Below are 21,645 nucleotides of genomic sequence, written 5' to 3' on the forward strand. Positions count from 1 at the left end.
ATGCAGGTCAAACGAAGCCGCCCAGACTGTACAAGATCTCAGCAAGCAGCAGAGGAACCTGGCCTCAGGCACACCTTAGCAACCACCAGGTACGTCCACCAAAGTGAAAAGTAAAGCCGTCATGCACGACAACCGACAGCGACGCATGAAGCCACAAAAGTCTGTGTCTGAAGCAAGTCTGTGGTATCGCTTTGTAAATATATGAGTGAGACACTGATGAATCCAAACACTGTTTCACTGCACATCTCTACGGCCACACGGAAACGATTAACCTCTCTCGTTACGAACATTTACAAAGATAACTAAGATGGCATTAGTAAATAAGCAGGAAATGCTGAAGCCTGTATAAAGTTGGTTGTCCTATGTTTGCAGCCTGGCAAAGACGGGCCTGGAGTAGGTAGGGTAAGGTGCAAAACCTCTCACCAGTCCTAGATCCTGAATCGGATGCAAGTAGTGATACCTTTGTGACGTCCATCGTCTAGAAATAGTGCGTTTTCTCAGTCGAACTGAGGTAGGCATGAAACCAATTTAACATAAAAGGAAAAAAAAAAAAGATTTTTCAGAAGGTGAAATGGACATTCGTGTCTGATGATCATTCAAGCAAAAAGAGCTAATTTGGTAAATCTGAGACACACCGCTTGCTGCAGAATACTGTGCATAATCGGTTTTACAGTGTTTCCACTTGCTCCAGTCAAAAAAGAAAACCAAAAAGTACAATAGATCCCATCAGAACTCGCAAGCAATTATAAATTAAAATAGCAGGAATTTAGCTTTACAGTGTTCTCAGCTGGACAGAGAACCGACGGTCACTGCTGTACCTGAAGGCAGCAGTTCCTGAACCTCGAGTCAGAGAGATGCCGAGCTTCTGAGCAGCCAGGATTCATGCAGCAGGCATGACCGCGCACACACACACACACACACACACGCACGCACGCACGCACGCACCACTACAGTTATTGCTTCAAAGCAGAGAACACACACTCAAACACAATCAGTGCTGTTGGACTGCAGACCAAATTAAAACATGGAGGCACCTTCAGTTACTGCATTACCACAACCTGAAGATAATAAACACACACGCAATCAAGTGACAAAGCAACAAAAAAGACTCACGATAAAAATGTCACAACTCAAACGCTTTCAGGCAAATACTGACACATTACAAACTCTGCTGCAGACATTCTTTGGTCATGAAATGAACTCAGTACATACATTTCTGCAGATTAGGAAACATGCTGCCATACAAAGAGAACAGGAAGTAACTGACATGAGAGGTTCTGGACAAGATGACTGATCTTTGAAGATCATGAAAAAGATAAACACTGTAAATGTTTGACAATTTAAAAAGGCCTAATTTGAGTGTTTATTTCATAAAATTTACATATAGAAAATAAACACTTCAGCTGACACCAAGACATGCTTAGTTATTTCTGCTTTTACCATCTAAGCAGAGATGCACCAATCCGTTGGCCAGGGATGAGACTCAGCCAATTTTCCCAACATAGAAAGTCAAACACAAAGAAATCAGATTATTTCTTTTGTTGTCCGTTGAATTCACCAAAATTAATAACTCTCTCCGCTTTCAGTTCATAAGTGCATCAACAAAGTGGACCAAAATGTGTTTTAGAGATCATCTCCTGCACCGGCTGTGAGGAAATCCGGAACATTTTCAGTTTTTTTTTATGCGTTATAATCTTCAGAAACAAAATAAAAAAAATGGAATAGATCAAAACTGTAGTTAATAGAATAAGCTGAAAATAAAATGCAATTTTTAGAACCCAAAATTGATTTTTAGTTAAGTGAAAACACTGAGGAAATTATAATACTTCAGATGTAGCTTTATGACTTTAAGGTGACAATTTATATGCTGTAATTATTTAATGAGACAGGTGTGATCTGCAGATAAAACCAGAAAACAGAAACTTCTTATTCTACTAAAAACTAACACTATTTTTGGTCAATAAATGCATCAATGTGCTTTTCTGCACCAAACAGAAGTTTGGGACATTTGCACTGCTCCATTATTTTTGGAATTTCTTCACTTTCCATAGGATTAATTGCCTCTACTGATACCAAAGTACCTGCAGGATACTTTTCTTCTATTATTATTTGTCCTTATGGGAAAAAAATGTCACTATCAGAAGTGGGAATTGGTTATTGGCCTAGAAAAGACAGACCAGTCCAGCTTTTTCTGCAGTTTTCAGAACCTAAATATGCTTAACAGGATTTTTTTTTTTTTTTTTCCTAAATGATACTTTTATAGGTAGTTCTTTCTTACCTCGAATGCATGAATTCAAGAGTTCTATAATAGAGTTGTATAATTACAAGCAAATAATAAGTTACTTGCATTTATCTTTGTATGGCAGAGCTGCACTGAGCTGAGTCGGTTCACGCCCCGGAGCAGCGTGATGCTAACAGACACGAGCAAAGATCAAAGCAGCCACCTCACAACTGCCGACGATGCCGAACACCGATGGAGGCCTGAATACGAACTTAAAGGAGGTGAGCGCGGATCCACCCCGCCTCCGCTCTCTGGCAGTCCACAGGAGGAGCAAAAGGCACAAAAACAGATACGGACGGTCCCAGCTGATCCCACTGCATCTCCGCCGCGTCTCCTCTGCACCGCGGCCGGACGGCCTATGCAAATGGGAGTCTTTTTTTTTTTTTTTTTTTTGCGCTGGGGCGGTCTCTCATTAGTGCACATTTAAAAAAATGACAAAGACCAGCCTTCTTCTGCCCGCTGGAATATAAAGGGTTAAAGGGAGGGAGTTGAGGGGCAGGAGAACACCGAGGATCAGCCCTGGAGCTCCTCAAAGCACGTCTCGCAAACCCGGACGGGCTTCTTGGAGGACGGCGTGAGGGCGCTCCTCGCCGAGCACTCGCCGCAGAAGATGTTCCCGCAGTGTCGACAGTGGTGCTGCGGACGCAGAGAAGGAGGGAGGGAGGGAGGCAGACGACGGGCACTCAGTAAAGACAAACAGGAAGCAGAACGCGTCTCTCGCAGGGAACAACGAGGGGGTTTCTCACCTTCCTGACCGTGACGGTGAAGCCCTTCCCACAGGCCATGCAGTTCTGGACTTCGTGGTCCTCCGCCCACTTTCTGGTCAGACTCTGCGACTGTTTGATCTGTGGGCGTCGACAGCAGCAGTCAGACTCGGGGAGCAACGCCATCGACCCGCCTGTGAGCTGCAAGCGCAGCGCGGCCGGCTCACCTGGAGCGACTGGTTCTCTCTGCCGAGCTCCTGCATGGCCGCCGTGGTGTCGTCCAGCTTCCTCCGGAGCTCCACCACTTTGGCCTGGAGCTTCTCGATCTCGCCTTCACCCGCGACGCACCTGCAGGGCAAACGGCGCAGATCACTAATAGGCGTATATGCTACTCGGAGGGATGAGAGGTTTTCTATTTTTTGATTTCTCCTCCTGATTTGGACAGATTTAAATCCACTTTTTATGAAGACTTTAAACCGGACTGTGCTGTGGAACTAGTTGTCGCTGCAGAGCCGTTTACCAAAAGTCAGATCGTCTCTCTTGTTTGTATCCTCAAAGTCTGACTGGAACAACTTTCTTTGTCCAAGAGTAAAAATAAGAAGATCAGGGCTAATATTTTCTCTTTGTTTATACCCTGCACTTTTTGTCATTTTGTCCCAATTATGATCGTCCTTCAAACTTGTAAATGTTGAACAAAAGAAGGGAAAGAAAAGAGACACAATGAAGGAGGAAAGGTAGGACACAGGAATGCAAGTGAAGATAGACACCAAAAAGAAAGGAGACAACGAGACGGAAAGACGGCAAGGTAGAACACGGAGGGAAGAGGAAGGAAGGAAAGAAAGGCAAGGGAACAAAGAAAAGAAGGACTCAACAAAGGAAGGGAGTGAGGAAAAAGAAAGAAAGGGCAGATGAACTAAGAGTAGGATGGACACAGAGCAGTGATAAAAAAACATAAAAGGAGGACAGAGTGAAGACAAGGATGAAAAAGAACAGAATGGACGGAATAAAGGAGCGGCTTTAAGACAGGAGGGAATCGTTCTGTCTTGTTCTGTGGAACGATTCTGCTGTTCCCACCTCGTCTTCTGGACTCATTTAAAAAGTAGCCTTTGTGAAACACCTCATCATTTTTACATCTGTGAAAGGGCACACGTAGATAGAACTGAAAACTTCCTCTCCATGTGTGCCCTGACCTCTCCAGAAGAGCCCGCCGCTCGTCCTGGTTGTTCTGGACCGTGGCCTCCAGCACAGCGATCTCCCCTCTCAGCTCGTCCGTCTGCTTCTCCAGCTCGCCGACTCTCCGCTGGCTGCTCTGCCACTCCCTCTTCAGCGTGGCCACGTTTTCATTCAGGGCCGTGACCTGCACGCTCAGCTTAGCCTCAGCCTCCTCCCCGCGCTTCACCTGCTCCTCTCTGGCTCTCCTCTCCGCCGCCTGCAGAAGGAGAGCAGAGGAAACGGATCGCTAGAAGACGCGATCCGTTTCCTCCACTTGAGTTTCACGTGGAGGGGGGACTTACGAGTTGGTCCTGGACTTCCTTTGTCTGGGCGAGGAGCTGCTGCTCTCGCTTGCTCCTGTTGTCCTTGGTGACCTGGTGCTCCTTCTGCTCCTCCTTGAGCGCCCCCTGCGCGGCCTCCACTTGACCCTGCAGCTCCAGTTTCTGCTGGATCAGCAGCTGCTTGGCTTCCTGCAACTCTCTTAGTTCCTAAGGAGGAATTGTTAACAAAGGCTCAGGTGCTTTCAACAAAGGATCACCATGTGTTTATGACAATAAATGAATTTATAAAGTGTTTCCCTAATCAATACTCAAACGGCTTTCCACTAGTATTTTTTTTTCATAACATATCCAATTTTAATCATTTTTTCCCCCCCACATTATTTTCTAAAAAACACCATTACAAAAGACCAAAAATATTTTTAAAAAGTGACTGATTTCAATCATCCCTTCAGGGACGATAATTTTTCTTTACGGCAATTACAAGAACACGATCATTACTAGCTGAGTGAAGACGTCATTTTAGAGTTATCGCAGTCTGGTGTGAGCAGCTCAGTCCGTGTGGTTCCTTCTTCAAAATACTGATTTGTTTGCATGGTCATTTCAAAGTCCTGTTACTGATAATGATTTGATACTGATGTGGTAAAAGATTACGCATTTCCTTAACTGTAAAACGTACACCAAAGTATAACGTCACAAGATGCTCGACATTTCTTATTTTAACTTTCGACTTTTTGTGTAAAAGTTCTCATGAGATTGCTCCTTCTTTTCCTAATATTATGGCTTTATTCTGGTATTATTTCGACTCTATTGTTGTTGTTCTGGTCATAAAAAAAAAAGAAAAAAGAACTTAGACTAGCCCAAGTATTTCGTCATAGCGTTGACCTGAAATCAAAGTGATAAAACATGCATGTCAAGCAAAATGGCCGCCTGGGTGGGCTGACATCACTCTGCATGGAAACACAAAAAGTGTACTGGTAAAAAAAAACAACAACAAAGAAATCCAGACCCAGTTGAGCCCACTGACTGCTGAGTTGAGCTGATGATGAGTTTAAAACGTCGCTGACGTCGTGAAGAGCTGACCCACCTTCTCACTTTTCTCCGCCAGCGTTTTCAGGTCAGAGGTCAGTTTGCTGCTGTTCTTCTCCAGCGCGCTCTTGGCTTTGTTCAGCTCCTCCGCCTTGCTTCTCTCCTTCTGCAGTTCCTCCTTGACTTGGCCCTGCGTCAGTTCTCACACGCTTAGCAAATTATGACAACACAATCGTGAGCATTGCTGTTCAAACCCTTCGACCGACCTCTTGCTTTTGCAGCTCCTTCAGGGCTTGTTCCTGCTGCTGGAGCGTCTGGTGCCGTTTGGAGAGTTCTTGCTCCAGTGCGGACCGGGCCGCCTTCAGCTCCTGGATCTGAGCCTCCAAAGCCGACTGATGCGTCCGATTGGCGGCCAGCTCCTCCTGAGCCATGCTCAGCTTCTCCTCTGAGCTCTGGAGACACAGAACATCTCTCAGTTTGTGCAAGACCTCAGAAAAGTATGCACACTTTGTCACGTCACAACGAGGACCTTAAATGTATTTTTCTTTTCAAAGGTGACCTATCATGCTTTCTTGAATAGTTTAGGATAAGTCTAATCACAAAATCATTCATAGCAGAATCTGCTCAGTTCTACATGTTTTGAGCTCCTTACAGAACCAACTGTTTTAGGGCCTCCTGTCACTTTAAATCCAAATAAGCTCCCCTTGGCCACGCCCCCAACTTAAACAGATGTGCATTTATGCAACCGTACATGTTTGAAAAGCAGAAGTGGAGCCTCCCGCACTACCAACGCAAATGCAACAAATGGTTTCTGGATGTCAAGTCAACGAAACACTTGGGTTTTGCAGCAGCCATTGTACAGCGCAATTGTACGGTGGTAAAACTAGCTGAGCATATAAAATTCCTATGAAATACAAAAAAAATAAAAAATAGCTGAAAATGTTAAAAGGACTCCTTTTTCTGCTGGGCACTGTGAACCTGGTTTTGCATGTGGTGATTTTTGCACCTTCAGGTCTTGACGCAGAGAGGAAACCTCAGAGTCTTTGCCGTAAAAGTCGGACTGAAGCTTTGAGAGGTTTTCCTGGCTTTGCTGCAGTGACTGCTGCAGCTCCGCCGCCCGGCTCCTCTCAGCGGTCAGGTCCTGGCCGAGCTCCGACACCCGAGCCGCCAGTTTCCTCTCCTCCTCTGCCTGGAGAGGAGAATCAAACAAACGTATGCTCGGATCCTCCCTGTGCGTCGTTTCAAAGCTGCTTGTCAACATTACAGAAGATCCTCACCTTCTTGACAGCCGCTTCCTGCAGGTCGGCCACTTGGCCGCTCAGCCTCTTCGCCTCCTCCTCCATGGATCCCCGAACTGTCTTCAGCTGGTCCTGCAACTTCTTCAACTCTTCCTCCTTTGCCTTCAGCGTCCCCCGAGTCTGTGAGTGCTGCTGCTCAAATGACGTGAGCCGCGCCTTCAACGTTTTCTCCGCCTGGCATTTGAGGAATCACCTTATGAGTAAAACCTGAAACGGTGAAGCTCGACTGACTGCTTTTTCAGAGCGTTACCTCTCTCGTTTGCTCCAGCTGCTCCTTCGATTCGTTCATTTTCTTAGTGATGGCCTCGTTAGTTTTCAAAAGCTCCTTTCTTGTCTTTTCGATAGACTTATCCTGAAGATTAGAGCAGAACACTGCTTTCAGTTCCTGTTTTGTCTTTTTTTTTGGTTATTTATTTGATCTGGGTTGAAGGTCGAACCCACCTTGTCCTCCATGGCTGATTTATGGTTCTTCCTGTCGGCCTCCAGCTGATTCTGACTCTCCTTCAGAGCCTTGTTGGCCTTCTGCAGGCTCTCCTGAGTCGCTCCGAGCTCCTTCCTCTGCGCCTCCTTCTCCTGCTGGGCCTTCTGCAGCTCTGCAGCCAGACTCTGAGCCTTCTTGCTCAGCTCCGCTTGCTGACTCTGTCCCTCCTGGGTCACCTTGTCCAGGTTCACCTTCAGAGCCGCCATTTCCTGCTCACAGCGCTCCAGCTGCTGCTGCACGCCACTCGCAGCCGCAGCCTTTTTCTGCAGCTCCTCATGCAGACTCTTCGTTCTAAGTGTAGACAAACACATCAGAGATGTTAAAAAAGCCAAACGTTCAGGAGTGAAGATTTAATGCGTTTCTTCTGAGCTCACCCTTCCTTTTCTGTTTCCAGGGAGCGCTGCAGCTCCTTTGCTTTCTGTTTCACCTCTGAACTTTCCTTCTGCAGTTTCTGCACCTCCAGCTGCAGCTGATCTCTCGCGGTCTGCACCTCCGCCGCCTGAGACTCCAGTTTCTGTTCGAATCAAATGGTTGGTTTTTAAAGCGCACGCCGCCAATGGTTGCGATCGTGTTTCTAACACAAACCTTGCTGAGCCCTTCCAGCTGCTCCACCCGCTGCTCTGAGGCCAGCAGTTTGTCTTTACATTCCTTCAGGCTGCTCTCCAGCTGGGCACTCTGCTCCTGTCTGTCTCTGAGCCTCTGGGCCTGATCCTCCAGCCTCTTCTGCGCTTCGCTCAGCTCCTGCACGACACATCAAGGACATTAGAAGGCGCTTATACGGAAATCCAGAGCGGAAAGACAGGAGACACCGCAGAAAACTTAAGAGGCCACTGTTTCAGGAAACAAAAGGGGGTAAAGCAGTTGGATTTTAGCATAGAAATAAAAATAAATAAATAAATAAATCAGCACAAAGAAAAAACCCGCCTGCTGTTTGTCCTGCAGAGCGTGCTGAGACGCCTCCAGGCTGTTCTCCAGGTCGGCCTTCTGCGCGGCCTTGGCCGCCTCTGCAGACAGGAGCAACTCTGTTTTGGCCTTCAGCTAAAGGAAAACAGACAAATGGAAAAACTCGTTAGTCCAACGGGACAGCGGACCGATGGACGTTTTGAGTTAAAAGTCACCCGCGTTCGAGTGACGGGCGCACCTGGGCGTCCAGCTGGGATACTTTCTCCTTGCTGTCAGTGAGCTGGGCGGTGAGCTCGGTGACGGACGTCTCCAGGGTCTGCGCTCGGTCCTGGGCCGAACGCAGCTGAGTCTTCTGCTCCTGGACCTGCTTGTGGAGGTTGTCCTGGGCCTGCTTGTTGCTCTCCGACTGGTTCTTCAGCTTGTCCGTCAACTGCGCAACCTTTAAAAGTCCCGTACGAAAGAATTAGGGCCGAAGCGATTGATCGGATCAATCGTGATGAGTAGATCACTGAAGTAATCGTCAACAGACTTAATTATCGATTAATCGTTAACTGGAGTTAGCGATAAGAACACCCCTGAGTAGTAATGAAGCCAAATCTCTACAAAAAAAATATATATATACACATTTTGCATTTAACATAAAAAAATAAATAAATATGTTGTACCCAGAACTCCACAGGAAACAATTTAAGCTTCATCTGGTTCAAATTGTGTGAAAAAAATCTCTTAAGTACCGTTTTATTGGTTCATCCAAAAACAAATGATCAGCCTAACAATGTTAGGTCAAACAGAACGGGTTGAGCTTTTCACATGATGATGTTAGAAGGATTTTTTTTCTTTAGCTGCAGATGCATCGTTTGCTGCAAATGATCAAGTGTACACTAAAGGATTGCTACGTTGTTGCATTTTACAATTTGTATTTTTTTTATTTGAAGGGGTTAAAAGAAAAATCGACATAATTTACCAATTTTCTATCCGATCAAATCATCAGAAAAATTGATGGAATAAATCGATTACAGTACTAAAATAATTAATTACAGCCCTAGAAATCAAAGATTTTGATTTACAGACATTAACATAAATGAGCACAGAAACGTTTAGAACATCGTGATACAATCGTGGAAAGGACGAAGACCACAGAGGAGTGCAGAGGGTGCAGGTCTCCACCTGTTCATGCAGTGCGTGGTTCTTCTCTTTCAGCTGGTTGAGGACCGCCGTCTCTCCCTCCCCAGCCTGGATTTTGGCACACAGATCCTCTCTCTCCGCCTCCAGCTGGGTCACAGTGTCTTTACTCTTCTGAAGCAGAGCCTCCAGGTTCTGGATCTTCTGGTCTTTGTCCCCGATCTGACGCAGCACCTGCTCCAAGTCATTCTGCAGAACGACGCAAGGAAACATTTTGTATTTAGTTCTGCTGCTGCAGTGTCATGCTGTGGGGATTTGAGAGTTGAACCTGAGGCACAGGTTTAAGTTTCCTCCTGCTCTGTTTTGTGCGACACAAAACAGAGCAGGAGCTAAACTCTTATATCATGCGTGTTCATGTATTAGAATGGCCTAATGAAAGTCCAGACCTAAATCCAACTTGACAGAAAGCCTCCCTGAAGACAATTTTTCAAATATGTCCAGAGATTTTCAGTCAGACTGAGCTCAGGATAAAATGCGAAGAAGAATGGGTAAAAATGTCAGGCTCTACATGTTACTGTTTCAAAAGTTTCAAATCAAAGGGGCTAAAAACAAAACGGATGCCACTCCTGTTATTGCATCCTTTTCTTTCCACTTTAAAAGTAAGCACCGTTGCGTGTTGGTCGACCATAAAACCCCAAATAATGTTCATATAGTGACAACATGTGAACAAGAGAAACTTATGTTATTACTTTGGCACTGTGAATAAAAATCTGTTCTCTCTTGGCCTTCCAGTCTCAGATGAGAGTGTGTGTTGTTGTGCAGTACCTGCGCCTCCCGAAGTTTGCCGTTGGTGTTTTGCTGCAGCGCCTGCAGCTCCTGGTGCTGCTGCTTGGCTTTCTCCAGCTGGTGCTGCAGGTCCGAGTTCTTACTGCAGCTCTCCTTTAGCTGAAGTAAAACACAGTGAATGTTTGTTCATTTTCCTCCCCAAAATACGCCATTTTAAGATCAACTTGTCTTCCCCTGATCGACTAACAAGAATAAACCTTGCGGGAAAGTTTCACATTCCCACCTGTTCTTCAGTTCGGGAGAGTTTGAACTGGAGGTCGGCCGCTTGCTGCTCTCTGTCCTTCAGTTTCTCTCCAGAAAGCTGCCTCTGCTCCTTCAGACGGCCCTGCAGCTCGCCTACCTGCCGCTCGGCCTCCAGCAGTTTGGCATGCAGCTGCAGGAGCGCCAGGAAGTGTGAAAACACGAGACGGAAAGATTAGAAATGGAGAGAAGAACTTGCTAGCACCTCCAGAACCTTGAGCCTTTTCGTTCTGCATAGCTGCGACTCAAACGCTGAGCTTGTACAATAATGCAGTCCGAGTCGATACAGGGGACTCTGTCTCAACATACAGGACATGACGATTAAGGAGTGCTGTGTGAGCTGAGCTTTGATCTGAATGACTATTGTTTTTGTTTTGTTTCTTTAAATCTGTCTGCACACAGCTTTTGTTCTGCACGCTGCTGATCTCACCTGACCGATCTCTGTCTGCTTCTGGGCACCTTGGCTTTCTTTTTCCTCCCTCTGATGCTCCAGCTGCTTCCTCTCCACCTTCAGCTCTGCGTGTTTCACCTCCAGCTCTGCTACCTCGCTCCTCAGCTTGGCCGCCTCCTCGGCCCTCTCCGCCAGCTCGGCCTGGGCCTTCTGAAGGGACGCTTCGGCCGCCGCGGCTCGAGCCTGGAGCTCCTGCACCTCCGAGTCCCGCTCCCTCAGGCTGTCCTGGACGCCCTTCTTGGCAGCTTTCTCGGCTCCCAGAGTGTCCTCCACTTCATGAAGCTCCTTCTCCTTACGCGCGAGTTTCTCAGAGAGACTCTGGGGGGGATGGGAGGACGACAACAACAACAACAAAAACAGAATATGTTGTTATGAGCCTGAGGAGAAACATAAGTAAGACTGGGTTTCTTGTGGTTGGCCTGACAGGAATGATGTCGCAGCACCTTTGTCTTTTATTCCTACAATTTTCCTGTTTTCCAACAAATCTTAACTATTTCATACAATAGTCAGCCAGTTTCTGACATGTAAGAACAAAAGGTATTTATCATGAATCTTTTTAGTGTTATTGTTTCTATAAGCATTAAAAGATTCAGAATGCAACTCAGAAACCAACATTTCATTCATCTTGTTCTTATTATGTTGTCTTTATACAGATTATTTATCTCCTTAAGAGGGGATGACAAAATCTCGAGCTCGTTTTGTTGAGTTTTATAATAGCTTCACATCAGGATGAAGAAATTTCGTGCCTCTGTTGTCCTGGAAACAATTTCAAATACATTGGGAAATGAGACCTTGAGCTCACTTCATCACACTTATCTCATTATTAAATCTCAACCTTGATTTTTTTTTTTTTTTTGTACACAAACTTGTTATATAAAGAAAACAAGACCATGAGCTTGTTGCTACAGTCAGTTAATTGTTATTATATCACACTGACAAAACCATGAGCTCTCATCTTGTCAAAATAAGTTCAACAAACAACTACAGAAAAGTAATGAGACCCTGAGCTTGTTTTCTCTTTTTCGGGGAATATAGTTATCCATCTATCTAAATATCATCTTATGTAAAGATAATGGGATGTTGAGTTTGACTTGTCGGGATAACAAGAGCTTGATTTAGTGAGAACAGTTTCAGTATCTCACTACATGCTGAGATAATGAGATGCTTTCGCTTGCTTCAGCATCCTGAGATAACATCGCCCATTTGTCAACCTCTGACATTTTTACACACAAACACATACAGCGACATGAAAAACAAAAACCTACAAACTAACAAACACCTGAATAAGATAACACTGCGGCATTAAACGGAGGAGGGCAGATTTGAATATTTTTGGAAGAATGAAACGGGGACATTTATATATATATAAAAAAAAAATGCCATTCTATTTTTTCCCCCCCATACTTACGCAAACAAGAAACACGCTAAAAGAAAAAAAAAAAAAAAAAAAACGTCTATAGTTAAAACAGTTTGATGTAGCGCCTCGTGAACTCCCACGGCCTGTGTGATAGGAGCAACGGAAAGGAACAGTCAAGAGGCCGGACTGAAGTGCGGCACGTCGCCTCTGCACGGAGAGCTCTTTTCACGGCCCGGGCTCTGGCAGCAAGCTCGATAACAGAGTCACGGAGAAGTCTGCACCAAAGTCTACTTTGGTGCGTCTCCTTTTCTCAATGTTAGATTTAGAGACCGATTAACCTCCTGATGGTTGCTTCAACTGGCCTCTAATAAACCAATGTACGGTCAGAAGAAACGGGGCATCAGACTGCAGGGCCCACCACTGTAATCGCTCTGCTATCTGTAAACAAACACTTCCTCCCCCTGCCGTGGGGCCACATCTGAGCCTGATGAGCGACACTTTAATCTCCGCGCCACATTCTTCTCCTCCCGTTGCACCAGTCACATTACCTGGAAGAGGTTAAATTTCTCCCTGACTGACAAGGATGGCAACCAACTATCACCCCCTGCCGGCTTGATAATAGTGCTCACCGTGATATTTGTCAGCAAGCGTCTGTTGCTAAAAGCGGCATCGCGACATTGAGTTGCAGAAAGGGAGGCTCACAGACAACAAGATGGCCGCTGATAAAAAAAAAAAGTTAAATCCCACACATTTTCCAGCCGCGGCTATTTGTTCAGGATCACGTGGCTGTAATGGATGTTTCCTTCTGCTGCTGTGTAAATATTACCTGACACTGTTGCTGCAAATTATTGAGATTCCCCTGCAGCTCGTGGATTTGTTGCGTGTAGACAGCGGCTTCCTGCGGGCCCTTCTCCAGCTCGGCTTTTAGTTGGGATATGGTCATCTGTACATCAGCAGACTTGTGTTAGAGTCTTGCCAAAAACCCTTAAGCGTGTATATTTAATAAACTACAGCGAAGAAGGGATGGAAAAAATTAAATGCAAAGCAATTAAAAGCAAATGGTTGCACACACACACACACACAAAAAAAAATGCTTGAAAAGAAGTTTCACACTGCTTGGACAACAGAAAAATCTGCATTCGAAAAGGAAAACTCCCAAAGGTTCAATTAAATTGGTGACCGACTTGAATCGAACGGTTTTACCTCCAGTTTTTGAATCTTGTGTATCGAAGGGATACAGTGAGTGAGAGGCACAGGAGGGAGGGGAAGGAGACACGAGGACAGAAGGTAAGTCAGAAAAAAGCATCAACGGCAAGCTTCAGTTTCAGGAGGACAAACAGTTTGTAAACTGATGGGAATAAGGGAGTATTTGACACAAAAGGGGTTTAGTGCGTTTGTCTTTGCCTTTTTAATGATTCATGCGAAACACAAATTCCTCTTTATTTAACATTAAACCGTTCATATCCTTTTGTTTTAAAAATTCATTGAGATTACTTATTATTTAGCTGTTTGAATGCATCCATAAAAGCCTAAAATTGATGCCAGTGAGTGTATGTAAACTCATCATAGGAACAGGACACAATTTGTTAATCTTGCATCGTAAAAAGTATCGTTTGCCATTTGTCAGCTCGATGTGCTCAACAGTCGCTGCTAAAAACAGGCTCCATATGCAGCCATTAACATGACTGTGATGTTAATCACGACAGAGAGAAAATCTATTCAGAATATGCTTCTTGGGTAAAAATAGAACTGATAGTTGAGAAAAGAAAGGATTCAGAGCCTGAAGCTCCACGATGGAGCTATAAATATTCCTCTGCTCCAGAATGCTGGGGGAGAAGAAAAATATCCCTGAATTATTCACAAGGCGGTAATTAAGAGCTGCAAAATGTGCAGGGCAGCGGTATACAATGTAATAACTTCACAGCTCTTCCTGAATAGAAATGTGAAGCTCTCCCTGGAAAAGTGAAGATTCAGTGAGCGGTGGTGTTTTAGCGCCCAAACCTCTGAGGTAGTGTAGTTAGCCTGCAGCTCTGTGTAGTGGCTTTTGAGGCGCTCGGACTCTTCCTCCCGCTCACGGGTCATCTGGTCCATGAGTGTCTGCACCTGGACCAGCTCCTTCTGCAGAACCTCCACGTCCTCCACTCCCGGCCGCTGCAGCTAGGGGGCAGAGCGGAGACACCGGGTCACTCGGGAGGCCGACAGAGAGCTGCTGGGCTGGGAGCAGAAGCTTGAAAAGAAGGAGTTTTGTGTGTTTACCAGTTCTGTTTGAAGTGTCTCATTCTCCTGCTTCTCCCTCTGCAGCTGTTCGCTCAAACTGGAAACCCTCTGATCGGCAGCCTCCCTCAGGCTTTTCTCCTCGTCGTAGCGAGACTTCAGGTCTGACGGATTCGATGTTTTCCAGAAATCAAACGATTAAAATGCCTTAAAGAAACTTTTAAAAAGTAGGAAAATCTGTCTAGAGCATACAATGAAACACAGGTAGAAAAGGTAGAACTGGATATGAAAGACAAAAAGAGACAAATGTGATACGGCAATCTTTCGTAGACTATTTCAACAAGATGAGTGGTTGCATCCACACATTTCATTACCATTATTTTTTAGGAAATGCTTCAATTTATTTATTTGTATGACTTGGACTTGTATTTTGTGTGTGTTCAAGAAAACTCAATAGAGAGATTTTTTTTTTTTTTTTTTTTAAAAGAAGCAAAATGTCCACACAACTTTCAAGAAAATGTGGATACGACACAAAGGCAGCTTTGAGGTTGACAGCAGTTGAGAAAAACAGAACTTCAGCTTGTTAGCTGACCCCCAGCCTCTGACCTCACAGTCTCCCAGTCCCACACTGACCTACTATCTCTGTGGCCAGCTGCGCTGCCTTCTGCTCAAACAGGTCTTTCATCTGCTTAATGTTGAACTTCTCCGTCTCTGCTTCCACCAACTTTCTTTCGAGGGCTGAGGAAGAAAAACACCCAGCATGTTAGCGACAAGTGACCGAAGACTCCATCTCAACGTGTTCTTTGAACGCAACGCTTCGCCACCTGAGTCCTCAGCGCTTATTGGTTCATCGTTCTGTGGAGCAGAAAGACAAAGCAAAGCATCTTTACTGATCACACAGTTGCATATTCAGAGGGCCGGTGCTTTACTGTATTATGCTAAATATCTTAAAGGATTTACTTGCTTCAGTTGTCCTTGAACTTTGTCCAATTCTTTCTTTAGTTCTCCAGAGAACCATCGCTCCTCCTGATCATAAGAAAAAAAAGAGGACAAAAGCAGATCTTACAGCAGATGTTGTCACAGCTCTGCGACACTCACAGCTTTGAAACTTCAACCTCACCTTGAGAGAAGCGTGGAGATCCTGGACCTCCTGCCGCAACATGGTGAGGTCTTCACTGAAGGGAGGAAAGAGACGGATCAGCACAATGTTCTGCCACGGTGAGGTCAGCTGCTCAGGCGCGACCTTACAGTGTCATGCAAAAGCGTTCAGACCTCTTGACCTTTTCCACATTTTGTCACATAACGTCCACGAACTTTGAATGTATTTTATGTGAGAGATGAATGAAAACCGAGCGCTGATTCAAACCGTTCCAGTGTAGCACTGGCTACCCACAGCATGATGATGCCACCGCTGCGTTTCACAGTGGAGACTTTCCGAGTGACGTGCAGTGTTCATTTACTGCCACACATTTTTAAAAGTAAAAGATTTTGGAAAACATGAATCAATTCTTCTTCCATTTCACAATTGTGCCCATCTTTGGTTCACTCACTGAATAAAAACTATGGCTGCTGCTCTGTGACAATCTGAAATAGTCCAAGGGGTGTGAATACTACACACAGTACTGTACATGGCTTCCCTCATATATAGAGAGATTAAATTATATGCATCTTAAGTCAATTTACCAATTAAATTACGTGCTAAGACAACTGGTTGCACTGGCTTTAATTTAGGGGTACCAGAGTAAATAAAAGTATGCCATACTTTTCATAAAAACCCTGCGTTTTTTTCCCCTACATTTCATACTTCTAAACTACTTTGTGTTGAGCTATCACATAAAATACCAACAAAATAAAACATGTTTTGAGAAGGAACAAAAGTGAAAACATGAATACTTTTGCAAGTCACTGTAGATATTAAAACTAGCCTCACCGCGTGGGAGCCACATGAGCGGGGAGGTCTCCAGTGTCGTGGAACAGCTCATAGTGTTTGAAGAGTTCGTCTGCAGAGTTGTGAGACTTCATGCACTGAGGACAGATGAAGCCCTGGAGACAGAAACGCGTCATCACATGCTAAAAACGTCACATTGGAGCGTTTCAGATCCAGCGTTACGTTAGGAAATCGTTACCTCGGACGTCTGGTCGTGGTTCAGGTCAGTGGTGGGCTTCTCCGACTCTGCATTCTGGGAGCCTCCCTTCCCAGGAGTCTGCAGACGACAACACACACTTTGACTGGAGTGAATAAATATAAATGCTACTTGTTTAATCACCTGACTGACACAGAGAAGCACTGCAGTGTCTGTAGGCTCTATATAAAGCTCCACATAATTTAAATTTTATTGTAAATGGTGATAGCTGTGGGCAGGAAAGATCTCCCGTAGGGTACATTGTGTATTTTATTGCTGCAATGACTATAGTTATTTTTCTGTTTTTAATTAGAGTAGCATAATTTACACAGAAAATACATCCCAAATTAAAAAATATATATATTGTTTTCAACAAAATCACTGCTGCCAAAATGTTCACCCTCCACCCCTTAGTTTATTTAAAATAAATTCACAGCAGCCATTTTTATAGTTAATCATTTACCTTCTCTCACTGAACTGAGTTCCTGAGTACTTTTAATTAGTAATCCATATATCTAGGGTATAAATATGATACGACTCAGAAAGATATTTGTCTTTTGAATTGCTTCAAAAATGGGAAAGACAAGGGAACGCCTCATTGAAGTAACACAAATGTATTGAATGCTGCTAGATAAATTTAGTCAGAGGCTTTTTCTATTCATACCGACCCGTCAAAGTGGTCTTACACAGACACACAGATCGCTCAGCAACTCCAGGTTAAGAGTCTCTTGACAAGTAGCAGCTCAGCCGGATTCAAACTCACCACTTTTTGATTGCAAGACAATTGTTCCCTTCATCCCACAGTCATCCCAAAACAGGAAACACAAGAGAACATAATTAAAGAGATTTAAAGGCAAAAGGAACTTTGATGAACAGTGCTGGGCGGAGACTTGAGTTTATTTTGTCGCCTCACATGTTGAGAGATTTGATAATAAAGTTGAAAAATCTCAAGCTTTTACACGTTTTTACCAGAGGAACCAATAAGAGTGGAGCTGGCATCTCCACCCCTTCCATGTAAGACCTACTGCTTTGATTTTATTTCTATTTTAATTTTTGAGGAATTTCACTGAGTAAAATGTTGGATCCAGGAAATATTTTAAATGGGATTTTCTCTTTTTAATGCTATTGTGCAACAATGGTCTGCTTTAGGTATTTTTACAATGAGGTCTGTAAATACTGACAATGCTTTCTGATGCTGCATTTCTGCTCAAACATTGTCAGCTCGCAGTGTTGCAAAAGAAGAGCAGCAGCAGTTTTTTGGGTCCAAACCACAAACTGTGGACTCAGCAAGAAGATGATCATTTCCAACTCCACAAGCGATGACAACATTTTTATCATTTTAGTAGATTTATATTTCTTCTGGTCATTTGGAAGAAAATTAAGCATTCTAAGTTATGCTACTGAGTTTAATCCAAAAGTGAGAGAGATTCCAATTAAACTATGCATTTTTAATCAGGGTCATTTGAGACCATTGTCATTTTCTATCTGAGTTTCAGTACTAAAATAGGATTTATTTGGGTAAATGAATACATTAATGAATGAGGTCTGTGTGATATACATTGTACACTTTGAGCCCCGTTGTTCGAAGCCGACTGAAGAAACAATAAGCAATTTGTCTGAAGGCAGATTGAAGGTTTGCGTCATGGAACAACCTTTGATCCAGATCAAACAAACAGCAAGTTTATACCCTCACGACATCGTCATCAGCAAATCAAAAACACTACTTATCATAAATTTGAGGCTTATCTACCGTTAATTCAATGTCAAAAAATGAAATTTGATTCTGGGATTTATTGATGAACATTTTTAGCCTAATACACCCTTAAAACATTTAACATGGAGCAATATCACTTATAGGTGGTGGAAGTAGTGACCAAAGGTCAGAAAGCAGTGACGTGAGACAGCAATGAAACTGCAGTATCGTTTAGTCGCCTGACAAATTGACTTGACATTGCCAGACTGAGCAGACATTATTGTTCTGACATGTTGGGTTCCAGTTAAAAAGTTCAAAGTAACTGGTTTAGAAATAGTGAGGGAATATTGAAAAAATACTAATTTCACTAAGAGAACACCACTAGTGCCTTCTGTAATTTAATCTTAGTATTAATCCAGCTGTGCTTGAATAACCTCAGAGGTTTAGAAAACAGACAGCATCCTAAACAACAGGAAACACAGGTTAGTCATATTTAGATCATTATGAATCACCAACAATGTTTCTAGTCTTGCCACAGATTTTCAGTTCGACCTTGATCTGGCCTTTGACTGTGCCGTTCTTTCAGAGGATGTGCTTTGATCTAAACCATAAAACTTTAGCAATGGTTGTGTGTTTAGAGTTGCTGTAAAAGACTTTCAAAACTGTAGTTAAGATTACTTCTGGTGGAGTAATTAGTTTTCTCTGGCTGAATGAAACATTTGTTGCAGACTCAGAGGATTTTACTTGGGCTGAAGAAGGGTAAAAAATTACATATGAACATGTGACATGACATAGGTATGAATAATTTCTCAAGGGAGTGAAGACTTTGTTTCTAAATGATGAGAACGCATCAACCAGCCTCAAAAATACAACCTAATGTTGAGTTTCTTACTTCTTTAAAACAGAGCTGTACTTTAACGCTAAATGACCTGAGACACCCAGCCATCAGCAGCAGATGCCTTGATTCAAGGAAATTACATTGTTAGGTCTCAATGGACCGGATTCACTTCTTAATCACATCACATCCCACTTGCGTGCTATTTAAGCTGGTCTGGAATGTAATCTGGAGAATTTAAAGGTCAGGTGTATACTTTAAACCTGTGTTTATGGTTTTTAAACCAAGCCTGAGATTTGTCTGAGTGTCGGATAGGAACAAGCCAGTTACCAGCAACAATCTAAAGCAGGGGTGGGCAAGCCTGGTCCTCGAGGGCTGGTGTCCTGCAACTCTTAGATGTCTCCCTGGTCCAACACACTTGAATCCAACAGCTGAATCACCTCCTAAGTGCAGTTAAGTTCTCCAGAGTCCTGCTTATGACCTCATTATTTGACCCAGGTGTGTTGAAGTGGAGATACATCCAACACAACCTCCCTCCAAAATCTGTTCCTGCAGACTGCTGGTCAGCTGGAACTTGAGCAAAATCTGTTTAAAACTTGTTAGATTCTCAGTGTTACTCCATTAGACCCAGAATGGCAAACACATGTAACTTTCTGCAGGCTTACTTGAAAAGCAAACCTAATTTCAGCTAGTTTACTCAAAGTTTTAGCTTAAGTGTACCCATCAAAAACAAATGAGTAAATGTCAACCTTATATAACTGTATAGCTTTATGATTTATTACTTTTTTAGCAGCAGGAGTATTAAGTTTTCTTTTTTATATATATAAAAATAAAATGAGCATGTTATGTGTTTTTTTGTTGTTTACATTGTTTTAACGTGTTATTTAAACACGTTCTAATACTAAAACAGTCTCCAACTGGTTTGTGTGCTTAGCGAGAGGTTTTATTTTCCTGCAGAACCTTCAAGAAATATAACTTCCGTGTCGAAGAGAACAGATTAAGCCATATTTATGCCCCATATATCAATCTAACGGGTGTTACTATAACATACTCTGCTTTTCGCTTTACCTGTCACTGGTTATAAAGTTATGGCTGAACAGTTTAAGTCGGTGAGTCATGTGCTCCAAGTGTACACAATGCGGGTAGCAATGCATTGTGGTTAATGTGGTCCAATGCGAAAGCTTTTCAGCTCAATTTAGTACGTTAGTCCAGCAACTTACTCTACTGCCAACCATATAGTTTGTTCATGCATATATTTATAAGCCTAGTTACCTAAAACTCCTGTTTACATGCTCATAGAGCATTTCTTTAACGCCTGTAGCTAACGATAGCGTTAGCATCTGATGAATTAAACCACCGCTAACTAAGCCTTAGTATTGGCATTAACCGTTCTTTTTTCATATTACTGGTTTCTACTGTCTGTAGCAGAGCCAGATAAATCTGTATTTTGTTCGGAGAACCTATTTTCATTACTGTCAACAGTACAATCATTCAACTACATCAAGTTAGCATGCGCTAATGGCTAGCTGTGTCATCCAAAAGAAAGGAGCGCTTGATGTTTCCACCCCAACGTGACGAGACGGAGAAGCACTCCGGACAAGGAATCCACGAACCACAAACACACACAAGCCCCGCCCGTCAGCGGTACGTCATTTAACTAAACACGCGCACCCGTCAAGAAACCAGACACAGATGGGCCTGCGTCTTCCAGGGAAAACGAGCCGCTATGCTCAAAACAAAAGCGATCCCGATTGATTAACCTCACAAAGACTTACCATTTGAAGTATCCGTCTGAACATGTCCTCGATTGGGTTTGTCACGACACAGAAGCTGATCAGTTACCAAAATGCAAAGTTTACGTATGGAAACAAGCGAACACCTGACCAGGCTGTGGGAGAAGCGGCGGATGGGCGGGTCGTGAAGGGGATGGTTGAGCGGCTGCATTCACCATGGCTGCTCATATAATTACTGTCAACACAGAGCTGTCATGTTCTGGTTCATTGACAAGACTGTAAATATAAATTATCAAACATATCGTGTTTATGTTTCATATACAACATAGAAATATTCAACTCGTACGCATTTTTTAAAACTTAAACACAAGAGCCAAGAAATGTTCAACACACGTTAAGCGCTCCTTCTCAGAAAAGCTTAAAGAATTTCTGTCCTGGTTAGTCTCATTACAGATACAGCTAATAGTAACAACAGGGCAACTCAAGGTTTTGTGAGGCCCTAAGCAGAAATGTTTGTTCCATTTATTCCATTTGGGAGTCCCACTACCAGCTAAACCCATCATCACAATTATGAAATATGAGCTCAGACACAAGAAACGGATTATTTTAATTAAAATATGGTTCTGTTGATGTAATGGTGTAATCTAAATGCTCATGATCAGCAGTGGTTTACATAAGGCCAACCCCAAGCTCCAATACAACTATTACAATAACAGTATTTTCACTTTTAGTACAAATAATTAAGGCCACGACAAAGTGGAAAAGAAATCTATGAGACTTTATTTCACATATTTGTGTAGCTCAAGGGTATCAAAAATAAAACTGCTGTGTGGCTCAGTTGTCAA

At 43.5% G+C, this 21,645-nt stretch overlaps 1 protein-coding gene across 2 annotated transcripts; it reads right to left on the reverse strand.

Annotated features, from left to right (window-relative positions):
• Nucleotides 1–582: 582 nt before the first annotated feature.
• On the reverse strand, nucleotides 583–21,009 carry eea1 (early endosome antigen 1). 2 transcript variants are annotated; one of them, XM_016668050.1, is made up of 30 exons: nucleotides 20,843–21,009; nucleotides 16,543–16,620; nucleotides 16,347–16,459; nucleotides 15,537–15,591; nucleotides 15,377–15,442; nucleotides 15,241–15,271; nucleotides 15,050–15,154; nucleotides 14,459–14,580; nucleotides 14,204–14,359; nucleotides 13,406–13,420; nucleotides 13,029–13,145; nucleotides 10,825–11,163; nucleotides 10,378–10,527; nucleotides 10,134–10,253; nucleotides 9,354–9,557; nucleotides 8,425–8,625; nucleotides 8,208–8,321; nucleotides 7,869–8,024; nucleotides 7,658–7,797; nucleotides 7,244–7,574; nucleotides 7,053–7,154; nucleotides 6,782–6,976; nucleotides 6,511–6,693; nucleotides 5,771–5,956; nucleotides 5,563–5,694; nucleotides 4,500–4,685; nucleotides 4,176–4,414; nucleotides 3,213–3,333; nucleotides 3,028–3,126; nucleotides 583–2,917 (listed from the first exon to the last, which is right to left on the reverse strand). In XM_016668050.1, the coding sequence occupies exons 1-30, from the start codon at nucleotides 20,864–20,866 to the stop codon at nucleotides 2,795–2,797; spliced, it is 4,203 nt and encodes a 1,400-aa protein (XP_016523536.1). In that variant the 5' UTR covers nucleotides 20,867–21,009; the 3' UTR covers nucleotides 583–2,794. The 2 variants fall into 2 exon arrangements, with proteins under 2 accessions (XP_016523536.1, XP_007545594.1); XM_007545532.2 differs by lacking the exon at nucleotides 13,406–13,420.
• Nucleotides 21,010–21,645: the final 636 nt, after the last annotated feature.

This window comes from Poecilia formosa, unplaced genomic scaffold (assembly GCF_000485575.1).
Source record: "Poecilia formosa unplaced genomic scaffold, Poecilia_formosa-5.1.2 Scaffold13, whole genome shotgun sequence".
NCBI classification, from domain to species: Eukaryota; Metazoa; Chordata; class Actinopteri; order Cyprinodontiformes; family Poeciliidae; genus Poecilia; species Poecilia formosa.

Coding starts and splice junctions, on each gene's coding strand:
- eea1 (XM_016668050.1), bottom strand. CDS start 20,866: ATGTTCAGACGGATACTTCAAATG. Junction 15,592..16,346: donor GCTCATGTGGCTCCCACGCG/GTGAGGCTAGTT, acceptor TCCTCCCTTCAG/TGAAGACCTCACCATGTTGC. Junction 5,695..5,770: donor AGGAGCTGCAAAAGCAAGAG/GTCGGTCGAAGG, acceptor GAACTGACGCAG/GGCCAAGTCAAGGAGGAACT.